At 40.2% G+C, this 20333-nt stretch overlaps 1 protein-coding gene across 1 annotated transcript in view; it reads right to left on the minus strand.

The window, feature by feature from the left end:
- The window catches only part of PNCK (pregnancy up-regulated nonubiquitous CaM kinase), a 154323-nt gene that overhangs the window by 50366 nt on the left and 83624 nt on the right, over positions 1-20333 (minus strand). Inside the window, exon 3 of the mRNA XM_053695398.1 lies at positions 19593-19724. Within this exon, the coding sequence (XP_053551373.1) occupies positions 19593-19724 (132 nt within the window). The remainder of the gene's footprint in view (positions 1-19592; positions 19725-20333) is intronic.

Here is a 20333-nt window from a genome sequence, read left to right on the forward strand (position 1 = left end):
GCTGGAAGCTTATTTGAAGAAGATGTATGTTCATCAAGGTCTTCAATGGCAACCTGCAGTTTGTATTGCCACAGTAGCAAGTGCGGCATCTTATTGGTGCAAGTTATTAGACTGGGAGACAAGATGTCTGGCTTAACTGTCGTAGCCCGCAGGGCATTGTGGCTAATATCTTGGTCAGCTGATGTTACCTCTAAGTCCAAGCTTCTGGCTCTTCCTTACAAGGGGAAGACGTTGTTAGGACCTGGTCTGGCAGAAATAATTTCTGATATTATGGGTGGAAAAGGGTCTTTTCTACCGCAAGACAAGAAAAACAGACTCAAAGGACGTCAAAGTAATTCTCGTTCCTTTCGTAACTTCAAAGGTCAAAAGTCTTCCTCTCTCTCTTCCAAGCAGGAGCAGTCCAAGTCTTCTTGGAAGCTCAATCAGTCTTGGAATAAGGGGAAGCAATCAAAGAAACCCTCAGCTGAGTCTAAGTTAGCATGAAGGGTCGGCCCCCAGTCCGGGTTCGGATCATGTGGGGGGAAGACTTTCCCTGTTTTGTCAAGTGTGGAGACGAGATGTCCCAGATCCTTTGGCTCAAGGTGTCATATTACTGCACCTTTAAGACATCTTGCTCTGCCCCTTATCTGACTCTTTCTATAAAAGCTTATTCAGATCACCTGTACCCTGCTTGATAATTAAAGTTTGTATGCTGTGGTAAACCAAGGTCTTGGATCGCTAAAAGCAAACTCCTCTCTCAAGCCTGCAATACTTTCTGGAAAATCAGATTGATCTACTTATTCCAGATAACATCTACTTTTTTCTAAGTCTCATTTACGTTTACTTGGATTCCCAGGAGACCGGTAACTCAGAATTTCATCTTGTCAGCTGTGACGTCATCTATGCACGCCAACTGAACCAAACAGCTCTGTTTACACTCTAAGCTGCTGAACAACTCACCGGAGGCTCGCTCCGCTCCTACCTCCACAACCGCACTTAAAGGGCCATAATACCCAAATGTTTAAACACTTGAAAGTGATGCAGCATAGCTGTAAAAAGCTGACTCGAAAATATCACCTGAACATCTCTATGTAAAAAAGAAAGATATTTTACCTCAAAAGTTCCTCAGTAGCCACCTCCCATTGTAAAGGATTTTTGAAGCAGCATTTTAGTGTGTTTGTCCTAGGACAGCTGAAAGGATGAGCATCGTGCACTCTCATATTATTTCACCAATCAGGTAAAGGAAGCTTACTATGAAATCTCATGAGAGTTAAGTCAAATCTCATGAGATCACAGTAAAAGAGTTCATGACCTCAGCCCTGCTGATGCTGATTGGCTGCTGTTCATTTCTTCATTTTTTTTTTTTTTTTAACCTGCAGCTGGGAGCAGCTGAGTATAACTTTTCACACAGAACTTACTCTGCTGAGCTGAGGAAATTGTGAGGTAAAATATCTTCCTTTTTTACATAGAGATGCTCAGGTGATATTTTCCTGTCAGCTTTTTACAGTTATACTGCATCAATTTCAAGTGATTTAACATATGAGTATTATGTCCCTTTAAGATAAGACCGGAGGTCACCAGAACTGGCAGAGATAAACAAAGCAAGCCGCAAGTATACCTTAGAGTAGTTGAAAACTTACCTGTGATACTTGATTGTAAACCTCTGCTCTCTTTTTTCAAACTGCTCATTGATATTTGGCTGCATAACGACTGCTCTGATAAAAATCCTCTTTGCATGTTTTTTCTCTGCTTGCTAAAGGAACTGCACACTTTTGCCTGTGACTGCTAAAACTGCTTTTTAGAACGTTACCAGATTGTTTGACTTAATAGCAACGCTACCTTGCACGAACCTCTTATGCTGGCAAATAACCTGAACGGCCAAGTAATATATCTTGCACAAACATCAATTTAACTGCTCTAACACCAATTCTGTTACATACTTACTGGTGTGTAAGCATTTCAGTTTTATTCAAAACAAACTGCTATTTCCTTTCATATATTTATTCTTCACATTAAGATTTGTATGTGTTAGAATCAACTAGGAATAGCTACAAAACAATATTTTATCTAAAACATAGGATAAGATAAAACAAAACATTGTGAGTTTTCATTTAAAGAGACAGTATATGACACAAGGTTACAAAATAGAATTTAAAACTTTCCCTCCCAGGGGCAAATTCAACCTCTCAAGATTATCTGCAGACCAGGTAAAAAGAGAGGCATTCTTGAACTGCGTTCAGGACCTTTCCTCCCTGGGAGTGATTGTTCCAGTTCCAGTAAGGGATTCTATTCAAATCTGTTTGTGGTTCCCAAAAAAGAGGGAACTTTTCGACCCATTTTAGACCTAAAGTGCCTCTACAAGTTTCTTCCTTTGGTCCAAGAGGGTCAGTTCATGATGACTATACACCTGAAGGACGCGTATCTTTATGTTCCCATCCACAGGGATCATCACAAATTCCTGAGATTCACCTTTCTTCCGTTTGGCCTTGTCACAGCTCCCAGAATTTTCTCAAAGGTTCTGGGGGCTCTCTTGGCAGTGATCAGGTATCGGGGAATTGCAGTGGCGCCATACCTGGATGACAAATTGGTTCAGGAGCCATCTTTTCAACAAGCAAACTCTCATACAGAGATCTTGTTGTCTTTTCTAGGTTCCCATGGTTGGAAAGTGAATCTGGAAAAGAGTTCCCTTGTTCCAGCTACAAGGGTGGTTTTCTTAGGGACCATAATAGATTCCCTATCTATGAAAATTTTTCTGACGGAGGTCAGAAAATCCAAAATTCTCTCCTCTTGCCTCTCTCTTCAGTCAACTGTTCGGCCATCAGTGGCTCAATGTATGGAGGTTAATGGTCTGATGGTCGCTTCCATGGACACCATTCTCTTTGCTCAATTCCATTTGAGAACTCTGCAATTATGCATGCTCAGGCAATGGAACGGAGACCATTCGGATCTGTCTCAGAGGATAGATCTAGACCAGTCGACAAGAGACTCTCTCCCGTGGTGGCTTTCTCAGGACCATCTGTCTCAGGACACATGCTTCCGGAGACCTTCCTGTGTGATTGTGACCACGGACACCAGCCTGCTAGGCTGGGGAGCAGTCTGGAACTTGTTAAAAGGCACAGGGACTATGGACTTGGGAGGAGTCTGCTCTCCCCATAAACATCTTGGAGTTGAGAGCGATTTACAATGCTCTGATGGCTTGGCCTCAATTGTCCTTATCCCGGTTTATCAGGTTTCAGTCGGACAACATCACCTCAGTGGCTTACATCAACCACCAGGGAGGAACTCGGAGTTCCTTAGCCATAAAGGAGGTGGCACAGATTATTCAGTGGGCGGAAGCTCACAATAGTTGTCTGCCATCTACATTCCTGGAATGGACAACTGGGAAGCGGATTTCCTGAGCAGACAGACATTTCATCCCGGGGAGTGGGCTCTCTATCCGGAGGTGTTCTCCAGGTTAACCCTCAAATGGGTGGTGCCGGAGTTGGATCTGATGGCATCTCGGCAGAACACTAAGCTTCCAAGGTACGGTTCAAGGTCAAGAGATCCTCAGGCGGCTCTAATAGATGCTCTGGCGCTTCCTTGGGATTTTGGTCTAGCATACCTGTTTCCTCTGTTTGCGCTCCTTCCACGAGTTATTGCTCGTATCAAACAAGAAAAAGCATCAGTAATTATAATAGCTCCTGCATGGTCTCACAGGATCTGGTATGCAGACTTAGTGAAGATGTCTTCTCAGCCACCTTGGAGGTTGCCTCTGAGAAAGGACCTTCTAACTCAGGGTCCATTCCTTCATCCAAATCTTGTTTCTCTGAAGCTGACTGCTTGGAGATTGAACGCTTAGTTCTGTCTAAGCGTGGATTTTCTGAGTCGGTCATTGAGACCATGATCCAGGCTCGCAAGCCTGTTACTCAAAAAATTTACCATAAGGTATGGTGTAAATACCTTTATTGGTATGAATCTAAGGGCTACTCTTGGAGAAGGGTCAGGATTCCTAGAATTTTGTCTTTTCTCCAGGAAGGTCTGGAGAAAGGGTTGTCAGTCAGTTCTTTAAATCTATTTTTTTACACAAGCGTCTGGCGGATGTGCCAGATGTTCAATCGTTTTGTCAGGCCCTGGTTAGAATCGGGCCTCTGTTTAAACCTGTTGCTCCTCCTTGGAGCCTTAATCTTGTTCTTAAAGTTTTGCAGCAGGCTCCATTTGAGCCAATGCATTCCATAGATATTAAGTTGCTATCTTGGAAGGTTTTGTTTCTTATTGCTATCTCTTCTGCTCGGAGAGTTTCAGAACTCTTGGCTTTGCAGTGTGATTCTCCTTACCTTATCTTTAATGCGGATAAGGCGCTTCTTCGTACTAAATTGGGGTTTCTTCCTAAAGTGGTTTCGGATAGAAATATTAATCATGAAATTGTTGTTCCTTCTCTCTGTCCCAATCTATCTCATAAAGAACGTCTGTTACACAACTTGGATGTTGTGCATGCTCTAAAATTCTACATACAGGCGACTAATGATTTTCGCCAGTCTTCTGCGCTGTTTGTTTCTTTCTCAGGAAAGCGTAAGGGTCAGAAGGCTACTTCTACTTCTCTTTCCCTCTGGTTGAGAAGTATGATTGGTTTTGCTTATGAGACTGCTGGACAGCTCATTCCACTAGGGCTGTCTCATCTTCTTGGGCTTTCAAAGATTAAGCTTCTGTGAAACAGCTTTGCAAGGCTGCAACTTGGTCCTCTCTGCATACTTTTTCCAAATTTAATACTTTTGCCTCGGCTGAGGTCTCTTTTGGGAGAAAGGTTCTTCAAGCGGTGGTGCCTTCTGTTTAGTTTGGCCTGTCTTGTTCTCCCTCCCTGTTCATTCTGTGTCCTTTAGCTTGGGTATTGGTTCCCACTAGTAATTGAATGACGTTGTGGACTCTCCATATCCTAGGAAAGAAAACAAAATTTATGCTTACCTGATAAATTTCTTTCTTTTCGGATATGGAGAGTCCACAACCCCACCCTTCATTAAGACAGTTATTTTTTTGCTAAACTTCAGGCACCTCTACACCTTTGTGTTATTCTTTTTCCATTTCCTTTTGATCGAATGAGTGGGGATTATGGGTAGGGGAGTGACACTGAACAGCTTTGCGGTGGCTCTTTGCCTCCTCCTGCTGGCCAGGAGTCATATTCCTACTAGTTATTGAATGACGTTGTGGACTCTCCATATCCGGAAAGAAAGAAATGTATCAGGTAAGCATACATTTTGTTTTTAGTGTATTTGTTATCATTGAGGCACCCCCCCCCCCTCCTGTTTTGCTGACCTAGGGCACTATCGCTGAGCTCTAGTCCTCAAGACATCACACCAGGTCTGGATCTAATGATAGTTGTTAGATCAGATTAGCTTAGGCACTGACAGCCCATCTGAGAAACAGCAATGAGATTGTTACATCCTATACCGCTGGGACCGCTTTTAAATGTGCTCATTTACAGCCTTCTGTCTCTGGGGATGCACACGCAAGTGTTTTCCGCTATTAGATTTCACTCAGCCATAAGCGTGAAACAACACAGTGATGTGTGAGATAAAAATGAGCTATTACTTACAGATCACTCAGGTATGGTTTTTGTTTTCTTTCTTAAAAAAAAAATGGCTTGTACTGCTTCATTTTGGTGCTAAGCTGACTCCTGAAGGAATTCAGTTCTGAAACAAACACAAACAAATCCAGCCTCAATCCAGTGATCTATAAACCAGCTTCTGTGACTGAAGGTACTGACTGCTGCGGGACTTGCATATGTTTTTATGGTAGCTCAGACCGGATACCTTGTTATTGGTCTTGTAGGGCTTTACTCTCACTGTGTTTTCACAATCTAAATAAAATTAACAACTACCTTAGTAATTTCATATTTTAAAGGGATGTTAAAGACTGTATATATCAGTATCACATAACAAAAGGTCTACACACACAATACATTTTGTATATATGAACAGTATATGCATTGCAAAAAGGCTACAAACTAAATTAAATTTTATATTTCGGCACAATATATATCAGCAGTTAAGCACTGCCTTACAAAAGTTCTGCATACACATTAAGGGGCCGAATTATCAAGGGCCGAATGGCCCTGAATACACCTGTTTCCACGCGAGCCTTAAGGCTCGACGGAAACAGCAGTTAAGAAGCAGTGGTCTTAAGACCGCTGCTCCTTAACTCGTCCTCCGCTTCTGAGGCTGCGGAAATCAATCCGCATACGATTCGGTTGATTGACACCCCCTGCTAGTGGCCGCAAATCTGTAGAGGTTGGCATTGCGCAAGCAGTTCACTAGGACTGCTTGTGCAATGTTAAATGCAGACAGCGTATGCTATCGGCATTCAGCGATGTCTGACAGACATGATACGCTACAGCATATCATGTCCCCCAGACATTGATAAATCAGCCCCTATGGCTTAGGCCAATACATTTACTACCCATACCGCAGCCCTGCAATCTGGTATCACTAGTGAAAGGTAAAATCGTTTTACAAGTGGTGAGTTATGTGCTGTGCTTGAGAGCAACCCATAATAGCTCTGAAATAGTTTGTGCGGCAGGAGAACTAAAGTAAAGTATTATGGCTAGAATAAAAGTATATCAAAACACATGTAAAACGTATTAAAATAAAGTATTTCACTCATATTTATACACATTAAAAGAAATATATATGTTTTTATTAAAATAAAAGTTTTAGGACAAGTTGTTGGACTGGGAAGGGATTAAAGGTGTATATATATATATATATATATATATACGCACACCCAGTATATATACAGTATATGTGTGTGTGTGTGTGTGTCTATATGCTCACATACATAGATAGATAAATAAATACATGTGTGTGTATGTATAGTATATATATATATATATATATATATATATAGTGCTTTTTTGTAAAAGAAAAGGTGCCGGTACTCATTGAGTATTTACATCGTGGGGATACTCAGTACCAGTGAGTACTCCCACAAATTTTTGCTACAATGTAAAGTAGTGAGTGTACAGCCAGTATAACAGTGTAAAATTGCTGTCCCCTCAAATTAACTCAACACACAGCCATTAAAGTCTAAACCGTTGGCAACAAAAGTGAGTACAGCCCTAAGTGGAAATGTCCAAATTGGGCCCAATTAGCCATTTTCCCTCCCTGGTGTCATGTGACTCATTAGTGTTACAAGGTCTCAGGTGTGAATGGGGAGCAGGTGTGTTAAATTTGGTGTTATCGCTCTCACACGCTCTCATACTGGTCACTGAAAGTTCAACATGGCACCTCATAGCAAATAACTCTCTAAAGATCTGAAAAAAAGAATTGTTGCTCTACATAAAGATGGCCTAGGCTATAAGAAGATTGCCAAAACCCTGAAACTGAGCTGCAGCACGGTGGGCAAAACCATACAGCAGTTTTACAGGACAGGTTCCACTCAGAACAGGCCTCGCCATGGTCGACCAAAGAAGTTGAGTGCATGTGCTCAGCGTCAAATCCAAAGGTTGTCTTTGGGAAATAGACGTATGAGTGCTGCCAGCATTTCTGCAGAGATTGAAGGGGTAGGGGGTCAGCCTGTCAGTGCTCAGACCATACGCCGCACACTGCATCAAATTGGTCTGCATGGCTGTCGTCCCAGAAGGAAGCGTCTTCTAAAGATTATGCACAAGAAAGCCCGCAAACAGTTTGCTGAAGACAAGCAGACTAAGGACATGGATTACTGGAACCATGTCCTGTGGTCCGATGAGACCAAGTTAAACTTATTTGGTTCAGATGGTGTCAAGCGTGTGTGGCGGCAACCAGGTGAGGAGTACAAAGACAAGTGTGTTTTGCCTACAGTCAAGCTTGGTGGTTGAAGTGTCATGGTCTGGGCCTGCATGCTGCTACAGTTCATTGAGGGAACCATGAAAATGCCAATATGTACTGTTACATACTGAAGCAGAGCATGATCCCCTTCCTTTGGAGACTGGGCCCCAGGGCAGTATTCCAAAATGATAACAACCCTAAACACACCTCCAAGACAACCACTGCCTTGCTAAAGAAGCTGAGGGTAAAGGTGATGGACTGGCCAAGCATGTCTTCAGACCTAAACCCTATTGAGCATCTGTGGGGCATCCTTAAACTGAAGGTGGGGGAGTGCAAGGTCTCTAACATCCACCAGCTCTTTGATGTTGTCATGGAGGAGTGGAATAGGACTCCAGTGGCAACCTGTGAAACTCTGGTGAACCCCATGCCCAAGAGGGTTAAGGCAGTGCTGGAAAATAATGGTGACTACACAAAATATTGAGACTTTAGGCCCAATTTGGACATTTCCACTTAGGGGTGTACTCACTTTTGTTGCCACAGTTTAGACATTAATGGCTGTGTGTTGAGTTATTTTGAGGGGACAGCAAATTGACACTGTTATATAGGCTTTACACTCACTACTTTACATTGTAGCAAAGTGTCATTTCTTCAGTGTTGTCACATGAAAAGATATAATAAAATATTTACAAAAATGTGAGGGGTGTACTCACTTTTGTGAGATACTGTATATATATATATATATATATATATATATATATATATATATATATATAAATCGTTTGTGGGAAACGACACTCGCCAAATAAGCAGCAACCAGGTGCTCGGCAGGGCAAATACACACAGTATGAAAGAACTGGGTCCAACGGACGGCCTCCGTTGTTGAATGTGATCCAAGAACAGCCGGCACACAGGAAATTTTTCAAAAAATCTGATTTATTCAACAGAAGAGAAACCAGACGTTTCGGCTCTGTCGTGAGCCTTTCTCAATGGTATACAGACCGGATAATGTGAACCTACAAACACCACCCTTAAATACCTACCCCACACACAGTGATGGCCAATCAGCATGCAGAGGTGTGTCGCTCCTTCCCGCGCATATCAAACTCACCTGGACATCCAAAAACAGCTGATTCACAGCACGCGCGTCATGACGTCATACCGCGTTGCGTGGAAATGACTGTGTCACAGGTATCCATGGCAAACACTGGGTAAACAAATACCTCCGGTTGTCATGGTGATGCGTGCGAGACGTTGCAACAACCACCAAACACCTGATGGGCACAAATATACAGTGACATAGTGATGAACACAAATACGGCCATAAATAAAAGCCCTTTAAAAGCAATAGTGCAAACAATTATTAAATAGAAACAGATATCTATTTTACTGGTACTAGGGTAATTAACCACATATTAATAGAAAACGGCTTATTAAGCTACACAAACCAATGATTCAACATATATCACAGCCCTCTATACCCAATATAGAGAATATATAATTTTGAGCTCCTTTGGCTTATATATACTTGCTACATCCCACATGCCCTGATACCATATTGGGTATAGAGGGCTGTGATATATGTTGAATCATTGGTTTGTGTAGCTTAATAAGCCTTTTTCTATTAATATGTGGTTAATTACCCTAGTACCAGTAAAATAGATATCTGTTTCTATTTAATAATTGTTTGCACTATTGCTTTTACAGGGCTTTTATTTATGGCCCGTATTTGTGTTCATCACTATGTCACTGTATATTTGTGCCCATCAGGTGTTTGGTGGTTGTTGCAACGTCTCGCACGCATCACCATGACAACCGGAGGTATTTGTTTACCCGGTGTTTGCCATGGATACCTGTGACACAGTCATTTCCACGCAACGCGGTATGACGTGATGACGTCATGACGCGCGTGCTGGGAATCAGCTGTTTTCGGATGTCCAGGTGAGTTTGATATGCGCGGGAGGGAGCGACACACCTCTGCATGCTGATTGGCCATCACTGTGTGTGGGGTAGGTATTTAGGGGTGGTGTTTGTAGGTTCACATTATCCGGTCTGTATACCATTGAGAAAGGCTCACGACAGAGCCGAAACGTCTGGTTTCTCTTCTGTTGAATAAATTGGATTTTTTGAAAAATTTCCTGTGTGCCGGCTGTTCTTGGATCACATTCAACAACGGAGGCCGTCCGTTGGACCCAGTTCTTTCATACTGTATATATATATATATATATATATATATATATATAAATATATATATATATAAATATATATATATATATATATATAGTATATATATACACACACCTTTGAGTATTTCCCAGTTAAACACTGTGTCATATACCATATCCTTTTATGTCACTGTTAACACACTTTTATTAATTAGGTGAGGGATTTAGCACAGCCACACTTTCCGACCTCCAGTTGTTAGCATGCAGAGGCTTTATATGGGCATTCTAGCACACACCTCAGATACATGGGCATTCTGACATATGGTTCAGATACAAGTGCATACTATCCTATGATTCAGAAACATGGTCAAGCACTTCAGATACATGGCCTCACTAGCATTCTATTTAGATACCTGGATATACTGACATACTCAGATACATGCACTTACCTGCATATGCCTCAGTTACATGGGAACAAGCACATACCTCAGATACAACTGTAATATGATTCAGATACATGGTCATGCACCTTGTAAACATGGCCTTAAGGGCATTCTATTCAGATACATAGGTATACTGACCTACTTCTATTATTACCCCACAATTCTCTTGAGCCTTTTGGAATGCAGGCTTTGTCTGCAACAAGCTCACTTCATGACCTATTCATTTCTTGATCACTTAACTTCTTAGCCATCACAGAAACATGGCTCTCCTTCTCTAACACAACTGCTGTAGCCTCCCTGTTCTATGGTGGCTTGCACTTTGGTCACACTCCCAGGCCAGGAGACAGACAAAAAAAAGGGAGTGGGCCTTCTTCTGTCTCCATGCTGTATCTTCCACTGCATTCCTTCTTCTCCTTCCTTTCTTTTTCATTTTTGGAATTTCATGCTATCCGTCTCTTCTCCCCTGCATCTCCATATTGCTGTTATCTATCAGCCTCCTGGCCCAGCATCACAATTTTTAGTCCACTTTGAAGGCTGGCTCCCACATATCCTCTCTTGTAACATACCTTCTTTCATCTTAAGTGACTTTAACATACCCATCAACATTACAATCCTAACATGCCTGCTTCCTCTAAACTTCTAACTCTTTTGGCCAGTCCCAGTAGACAACATCTCCAACCCACTGTGAAGGCAACTTAATTGACCTGGCCTTCACCAATCTCTTTGCTTTTTCAATATTCTCTAACATCAACTTTCCTCTCTCTGACCACCATCTACTAACTTTCTCTCTTACTCTAACTGCAGTATCATCACAAACTGCTACCTTACAGGAATTTAAATGGCTTGGATCTCACAGACTTTTCTGCTCAACTGAAACCTCTACACTCCAATATTTCATCCCTCTCTTGCCCAGAGGCCTTACAGTATAATTCGGCACAAAAATTAACGCATAACAAAGCTGCACCCTCCACTGTTTGCCATGTATCATGCACTAGACGACAACCATGGCAAATCAAACACACCCACTATCTTTAGTGATGATCATGGACTGCTGAATATCTGTGGAGAAAATCACACACTCATGCTGATTTCCTAGATTACAAATTAATCTTCTCATCATACAACTCTGCCTTGATTCTGGCCAAACAAGTCTATTTCTCCTCCCTTGTGTGAACTCATGCATACAACCCCAGGAGGCTGTTTTCAAACTTCAATTATCTTCTACATCCGCCTGCACCTCCCCCCACTACCAAACTCACTGCTCAGATTACTGGTTATCTCTTCAGCACCCCTTAAATCCAGCCCTTCTATCCATCCCTTTTATTACCAAAACTCTCTGTTACTTCTCTTCTGTAACAGGGGAAGAAGTTTTCATACTCCTATCTTCTGCTCATCTCACAAGCTGTCCACTTGACCCTATTCTTTCACGACTTCTTCACTCTCTCTCTCTGCTTCTTTAACCTCTGCCCTAACTCATCTCTTTAACCAATCTCTCACCACTTTCACATTTCGGAATACATTTAAGCATGCATCAATCACACCAATCTCCCTGTTCTGAAGATCTTACAATCTACAGGTGGAGTGTAGAGAAACATAAGGTTTTGGGTAGCTTGTCACATGGACTGTAGATGTAGCAGCGAGTCAATACAGTTCAAGATTTATTTTGGTTAAGATTGGAAACATAGGTGAGCTTCAAAAAGTGTCTGAAACTATACAACAGGCAGCTGATGCAGATTGCAACTTAAAGGGACACTGAACCCAATTTTTTTCTTTCGTGATTCAGATAGAGCATGCAATTTTAAGCAACTTTCTAATTTACTCATATTATAACATTTTCTTCATTCTCTTGGTATCTTTAGTTGAAAAGCAAGAATGCAAGTTTAAATGCCGGCCCATTTTTGGTGAACAACCTGGGTTGTTCTTGCTGTTTCGTGGATAAATTCACCCACAAATAAACAAGTGCTGTCCAGGGTACTGAACTAAAAAATTGACTGGCTCCTTAGCTTAGATGCCTTCTTTTTCAAATAAAGATAGCAAGAGAATGAAGAAAAATTTATAATAGGAGTAAATTAGAAAGTTGCTCTTAAATTGCATGCTCTATCTGAATCATGAAATAAAAAATTGGGTTCAGTGTCCCTTTAAAGTAAATGTCAACTTTCATGATAAAGTGCCTGCTTTTTAAAAAAAAATATTAAAAACAGGGGCACTTTCTTTCATGAAAGTTTACATTGCACCGGATTTTACAAATACTTACCTTCGTCTCCTAAAACGTCGGATCGACGATCCCCCCGCTTGCTTCTTCCTGTTGTACTTACACAGCAATGACTAAACCGGCTTCCTCCAATCTTGGGGGGGAAGCCGTGATTGGAGGAAGCCGGTTTCGTCATTGCTGACGAAGTACAGAGGACCTGCTGGCGAGGGATCGGCGATCCGGCTTTCAGGAGAAGACGGTAAGTATTTGTAAAATCTGGTGCAATGTAAACTTTAATGAATGAAAGTGCCCCTGTTTTTAATAGTTGTTTTTTTTAAAAATGGGCACTTTATCATAAAAGTTGACATTTACTTTAAGTTAATGTGTGAGGCATTCATGATAGACTGGAGGGGGTTGAAGCAGGATGTGTGAAGGCCATTAAGGAGAAGGTTGCAGTAGTCGAATTGTGACAAAAGTAGGGATTAAATTAGTATTTTTGTAGTTGCTTGAGTAAGGAAAGGGCATATTCTTGTAAACTCTTGTATATGTAGAGTGAATGGGGGTCAAGTGTGACGCCAAGACAGTGGACATGAAATGAGACGTTAAGAATAGAGTCTCCTACAGTAAGAGGGGAATAAGAAGTCACTTTAGACAAATGTGTTGCAGGTAGTGCAAAGACATCCAAGAGGAAATTGTAGAGAGACCGTTGGTAATCTGGTTGAGTAAATGAGAGCTATCCGTAGAGAAAAGATAGATTCGGGAATCATCAGCATAAAAGTGATACTGGAACCCAAAGGAGGATATATGTTTTCAGACTTAGGAAAACGTCACTCACTCTACAACTGCCCTTAGAAGCTAAGCTCTAACAAGCTTGGAGTGTCCACTTTATGGTTAATAGGTTTCAGCCTTCAAACTTCTTTAGGAACTTTATTATATTACGACAGGGTCCAAGGTACAAAACAACAACATTTGAGGCCTGCAATAAACTTTTAATCATGAAACGGTTGTAATCTGGCATTGTGTGTTGTTTTCCCTTATTGAAATCAATTTATGGTTATAAGCAGTCACATAATTAATAGAGATCATAAATGAGTGATAAGAAAATACAAGGTCTAAGCAAACAGTGGAGATGGCACCTTCTTATCACGAGTGGAACAGATACAAGACATTTTAAACTACAAATGATATTAAATTAGAATACTACATAATTCAGATGAGCATACTGGCACACATTGAGTATGCAGTAAAGCTGTATCCTTCAGCTCTGTAGATAAATACATACAGTACATAACTACTTAGCAGTGAAGTTATGCAGACATGTTATAGATGAGCTGTGATGATTACAGAGTACCTTGTAGAGCACTTCATTATCTGCTACCATACATTATGTTTCTCTACAAAGCTTCTGTCTATTAAACCAACTGTAACTCTCAGATATCACAGAGACCAGAACCTTTGTGAGGGGTCCAGTAGCTACCTGAGAAATAAGACAGAAGGGAGGTGGTTGTTCCCTGTTGAGAGCAATCCTCCAGTTGGGGCCTAGCATTGGAATAATAGTACAGTATAGTGGCTGATATTAGAGAAGAGAGGGTCTATGTGGATGATATTACAGAAGAGAGGGTTTAAGTGGATGATATTAGGGAACAGAGATTGTATGTGGATGATATTAGAGAAGAGAGGGTTTGTGTGGATGATATTAGAGAAGAGAGGGTTTATGTGGCTGATATTAGAGAAGAGAGAGTTTATGTGGATGATATTAGGGAACAGAGATTGTATGTGGATGACATTAGAGAAGAGAGAGTTTATGTGGATGATATTAGAGAAGAGAGGGTTTATGTGGATGATATTAGAGAAAAGAGAGTTTATGTGGATGATATTAGGGAACAGAGATTGTATGTGGATGACATTAGAGAAGAGAGGGTTTAGGTGACTGATATTAGAGAAGAGAGGGTTTATGTGGATTATATTAGAGAAGAGAGGGTTTATGTGGATTATATTAGAGAAGAGAGGGTTTATGTGGATGATATTAGGGAAGAGAGGGCTTATGTGGATGATATTAGAGAAGAGAGGGTTTATGTGGATGATATTAGAGAAGAGAGGGTTTATGTGGATGATATTAGAGAAGAGAGGGTTTATGTGGATGATATTAGAGAAGAGAGGGTTTATGTGGATGATATTAGAGAAGAGAGGGTTTATGTGGATTATATTAGAGAAGAGAGGGTTTATGTGGATGATATTAGGGAAGAGAGGGCTTATGTGGATGATATTAGAGAAGAGAGGGTTTATGTGGATTATATTAGAGAAGAGAGGGTTTATGTGGATGATATTAGGGAAGAGAGGGTTTATGTGGATGATATTAGAGAAGAGAGGGTTTATGTGGATTATATTAGAGAAGAGAGGGTTTATGTGGATGATATTAGAGAAGAGAGGGTTTATGTGGATGATATTAGAGAAGAGAGGGTTTATGTGGATTATATTAGAGAAGAGAGGGTTTATGTGGATGATATTAGGGAAGAGAGGGCTTATGTGGATGATATTAGAGAAGAGAGGGTTTATGTGGATGATATTAGAGAAGAGAGGGTTTATGTGGATGATATTAGAGAAGAGAGGGTTTATGTGGATGATATTAGAGAAGAGAGGGTTTATGTGGATGATATTAGGGAAGGAAACTATTTTGAGTGACTTCCTGCCATGTACTACAAGCTGAAAGGGAACAGAGATTGTATGTGGATGATATTAGAAAAGAGAGGGTTTATGTGGATGATATTAGAGAAGAGAGGGTTTATGTGGATGATATTAGAGAAGAGAGGGTTTAAGTGGATGATATTAGGGAACAGAGATTGTATGTGGATGATATTAGAGAAGAGAGGGTTTGTGTGGATGATATTAGAGAAGAGAGGGTTTATGTGGCTGATATTAGAGAAGAGAGAGTTTATGTGGATGATATTAGGGAACAGAGATTGTATGTGGATGACATTAGAGAAGAGAGAGTTTATGTGGATGATATTAGAGAAGAGAGGGTTTATGTGGATGATATTAGAGAAAAGAGAGTTTATGTGGATGATATTAGGGAACAGAGATTGTATGTGGATGACATTAGAGAAGAGAGGGTTTAGGTGACTGATATTAGAGAAGAGAGGGTTTATGTGGAGGTGGTTGTTCCCTGTTGAGAGCAATCCTCCAGTTGGGGCCTAGCATTGGAATAATAGTACAGTATAGTGGCTGATATTAGAGAAGAGAGGGTCTATGTGGATGATATTACAGAAGAGAGGGTTTAAGTGGATGATATTAGGGAACAGAGATTGTATGTGGATGATATTAGAGAAGAGAGGGTTTGTGTGGATGATATTAGAGAAGAGAGGGTTTATGTGGCTGATATTAGAGAAGAGAGAGTTTATGTGGATGATATTAGGGAACAGAGATTGTATGTGGATGACATTAGAGAAGAGAGAGTTTATGTGGATGATATTAGAGAAGAGAGGGTTTATGTGGATGATATTAGAGAAAAGAGAGTTTATGTGGATGATATTAGGGAACAGAGATTGTATGTGGATGACATTAGAGAAGAGAGGGTTTAGGTGACTGATATTAGAGAAGAGAGGGTTTATGTGGATTATATTAGAGAAGAGAGGGTTTATGTGGATTATATTAGAGAAGAGAGGGTTTATGTGGATGATATTAGGGAAGAGAGGGCTTATGTGGATGATATTAGAGAAGAGAGGGTTTATGTGGATGATATTAGAGAAGAGAGGGTTTATGTGGATGATATTAGAGAAGAGAGGGCTTATGTGGATGATATTAGAGAAGAGAGGGTTTATGTGGATGATATTAGAGAAGAGAGGGTTTATGTGGATTATATTAGAGAAGAGAGGGTTTATGTGGATGATATTAGGGAAGAGAGGGCTTATGTGGATGATATTAGAGAAGAGAGGGTTTATGTGGATTATATTAGAGAAGAGAGGGTTTATGTGGATGATATTAGGGAAGAGAGGGTTTATGTGGATGATATTAGAGAAGAGAGGGTTTATGTGGATTATATTAGAGAAGAGAGGGTTTATGTGGATGATATTAGGGAAGAGAGGGTTTATGTGGATGATATTAGAGAAGAGAGGGTTTATGTGGATTATATTAGAGAAGAGAGGGTTTATGTGGATGATATTAGGGAAGAGAGGGCTTATGTGGATGATATTAGAGAAGAGAGGGTTTATGTGGATGATATTAGAGAAGAGAGGGTTTATGTGGATGATATTAGAGAAGAGAGGGTTTATGTGGATGATATTAGAGAAGAGAGGGTTTATGTGGATGATATTAGAGAAGAGAGGGTTTATGTGGATGATATTAGGGAAGGAAACTATTTTGAGTGACTTCCTGCCATGTACTACAAGCTGAAAGGGAACAGAGATTGTATGTGGATGATATTAGAAAAGAGAGGGTTTATGTGGATGATATTAGAGAAGAGAGGGTTTATGTGGATGATATTAGAGAAGAGAGGGTTTATGTGACTGATATTAGATAAGAGAGGGTTTATGTGGATGATATTAGAGAAGAGAGGGTGTATGTGGATGATATTAGAGAAGAGAGGGTTTATGTGACTGATATTAGATAAGAGAGGGTTTATGTGGATGATATTAGAGAAGAGAGGGTGTATGTGGATGATATTAGAAAAGAGAGGGTTTATGTGGATGATATTGGAGAAGAGAGGGTTTATGTGGATGATATTAGAAAAGAGAGGGTTTATGTGGATGATATTAGAGAAGAGAGGGTTTATGTGGATGATATTAGAGAAGAGAGGGTTTATGTGGATGATATTGGAGAAGAGAGGATTTATGTGGATGATATTAGAGAAGAGAGGGTTTGTGTGGATGATATTGGAGAAGAGAGGATTTATGTGGATGATATTAGAAAAGAGAGGGTTTATGTGGATGATATTAGAGAAGAGAGGGTTTATGTGGATGATATTAGAGAAGAGAGGGTTTATGTGGATGATATTGGAGAAGAGAGGATTTATGTGGATGATATTAGAGAAGAGAGGGTTTGTGTGGATGATATTAGGGAAGAGAGGGTTTATGTGGATGATATTGGAGAAGAGAGGGTTTATGTGGATGATATTAGAGAAGAGAGGGTTTGTGTGGATGATATTAGAGAAGAGAGGGTTTGTGTGGATGATATTGGAGAAGAGAGGGTTTATGTGGATGATATTAGAGAAGAGAGGGTTTGTGTGGATGATATTGGAGAAGAGAGGATTTATGTGGATGATATTAGAGAAGAGAGGGTTTATGTGGATGATATTAGAAAAGAGAGGGTTTATGTGGATGATATTAGAGAAGAGAGGGTTTGTGTGGATGATATTAGGGGAGAGAGGGTTTGTGTGGATGATATTAGAGAAGAGAGGGTTTATGTGGATGATATTAGGGAAGGAAACTATTTTGAGTGACTTCCTGCCATGTACTACAAGCTGAAAGGTTATAACACTTAGACAAGGGTGTACAGACTATGACCACCTAAGAGTACCAAGGGCCTATATATATTTTATAACTCACTGTAGTATATACAGATAAATTCAGTAATATTAACTATAAATGTGATTATTATATCATTTTCTTTTGAGTCATATATTTAGCTCAAATATGAGTATAATGTAATGTAGTCTGTGTCCAATTTCACTATTTGTCCCCGGCTCTCCTTTAAACAAAACGTTTGGAGTCCCATGACGTAGAGGATTAGGAGTTAGTTTTAAAGATGAAGAGATGGGAAGATAACATTTTTGAAAGGGAGTTTTGTACATTTGCTTGTGAAAGAAATTGCTCAAAAATAGGGAAATCTCTTTAGATACCATAGATGGTTTAATGTCATCTGAAACCAGATTCATACAACTTGTGGGCTTCAGAGGTTGTTGGACATAAGTGGAATCATTAATTACATGGAAGGAACTGGACAGATTCTCCTGTGCTGAATCAAAGGGTGTTCTAAAAACCTTCCGTGGTTTCAGCCCTTAAAAGGGACATGCAACCCAAAAGTTTTCTTTCATGATTCAGATAGAGGATGCCATTTTAAACAACTTTTCAATTAACGTCTTTTATCAAATTTTCTTTATTCCCTTGGTATCCTTTGTTGAAGAACATGCATAGGTAGGCTAAGGAGCAGCAGTGCACTACTGGGAGCTAGCTACTGATTGGTGGTGTTCCTTCACCAAAGAGAGTGAAGCAACATTGTTGGATTTCATGTCTCTTTAAGAAATGGATGCCCCTGATCAACACAATCTAGTAGAAGTGTTCTTTTGTCTGCTAAATTAATACATTTTATCTGTGTTTTTCAATAAAACTCATTTAGAAAAAAGGAATAGTTGTAACCTGATCTCCCCATTCAGTAAGGTCACATCATCAAATAGCTCCTGTCCAACCTTTTACCTTTTTAAATGTTTATCCTTCTACCATTCAGTTGTCCTATTGATAAGCAGTTTATTGTTTTCTTTAGACATCACCCAGTGACCTCACCCACTATGAGACCTCAGGTCCTGCCCTCTAGTGCTTGTTCTAGTAATCTCATAACCAATATCCTGCTAAATCTTAGCAGCCTTTCTTACATCTATCCTGTGGCCCTTATCATCCAACCATAGGCAACCCACACCTAACATTGCTCTATAACACGTCCACCCCCCCCCCTTTATTTCAGTTCTTTTGACAGACTTACAGTTTAGCCAATCACTGCCTGCACCCAGATAACTTCACATGCACGAGCACAGAGTTATCTATGTGAAATACGTGAACTAACACCCTCTAGTGGTAAAAAACTGTTCAAATGCATTCTGAAAAGAGGTGGCCTTCAAGGTCTAAAAAATTAGCATATGAACCTCCTAGGTTAAGCTTTCAACTAAGAATACCAAGAGAACAAAGCAAAATTGGTGATAAAAGTAAATTGGAAAATTGTTTAAAATTACATGCTCTATCTGAATCATGAAAGTTTATTTTGGCCTAGACTGTCCCTTTAATTCCCTGTCTCACCTGCAGTCATTTTGTGTCCCTCTAGTAATGCCTCTACTTACTTCTTCAAAACCACAATCTCGTTCTCCACCACGGCTTCCTTGCCACGCAGTGCTTTCTTAGGGATACATTTCAAGGCCACCAGTCGCTCTGAATTCTTCTCCTGTGCCAGGACCACCTCGGAGAAGGCTCCCCTGAATGCAAACAGACAAAAATCACTTTCACAATCTGCGTATGTTTTACAGTATAGCTCATTCACACATGGTACCTGTGAAGTGTTTGCCGATATCTCCATGTCAGATTTGTTTTATAGTAATTACATCACAAACACAATATTTTCCTGTGTTTTCTGTTGTAATTATCTCCCTGCTGTTCCACCTGATTACGGATGTTTAGATTTTATTTCAGGCTACAGCGTAGTCACTCGCTGAGGTGGTACAAATAATATGAGATATCCTGCAAAATCTCATTTTATTGCTCCTTTATATTTCATTAGGCTGCTCAAATGTTGTTGTTCCCTATGGAAACCAGTGGGCTTCATACATGTCTGCATCTGTGGTCACATTAGATTATATGATACAAACACGACGTACCTTAAAGGGACATTAAAGGGACACTGTACCCAAATTTTTTCTTTTTCATGATTTCATATAGACTGTGTGATTTTAAACAACATTCCAAATTACTTTTACTACCTCATTTGATTTGTTTTGATTGGGTCCTTTGTTGAAAAGGATACCTAGGTAGGTTTAGGAACTGCTGATTGTTGGCTGCACATATATACCTCATGTTATTGGGTCACT

This window comes from Bombina bombina, chromosome 12, assembly GCF_027579735.1.
Source record: "Bombina bombina isolate aBomBom1 chromosome 12, aBomBom1.pri, whole genome shotgun sequence".
Lineage (NCBI taxonomy): Eukaryota > Metazoa > Chordata > Amphibia > Anura > Bombinatoridae > Bombina > Bombina bombina.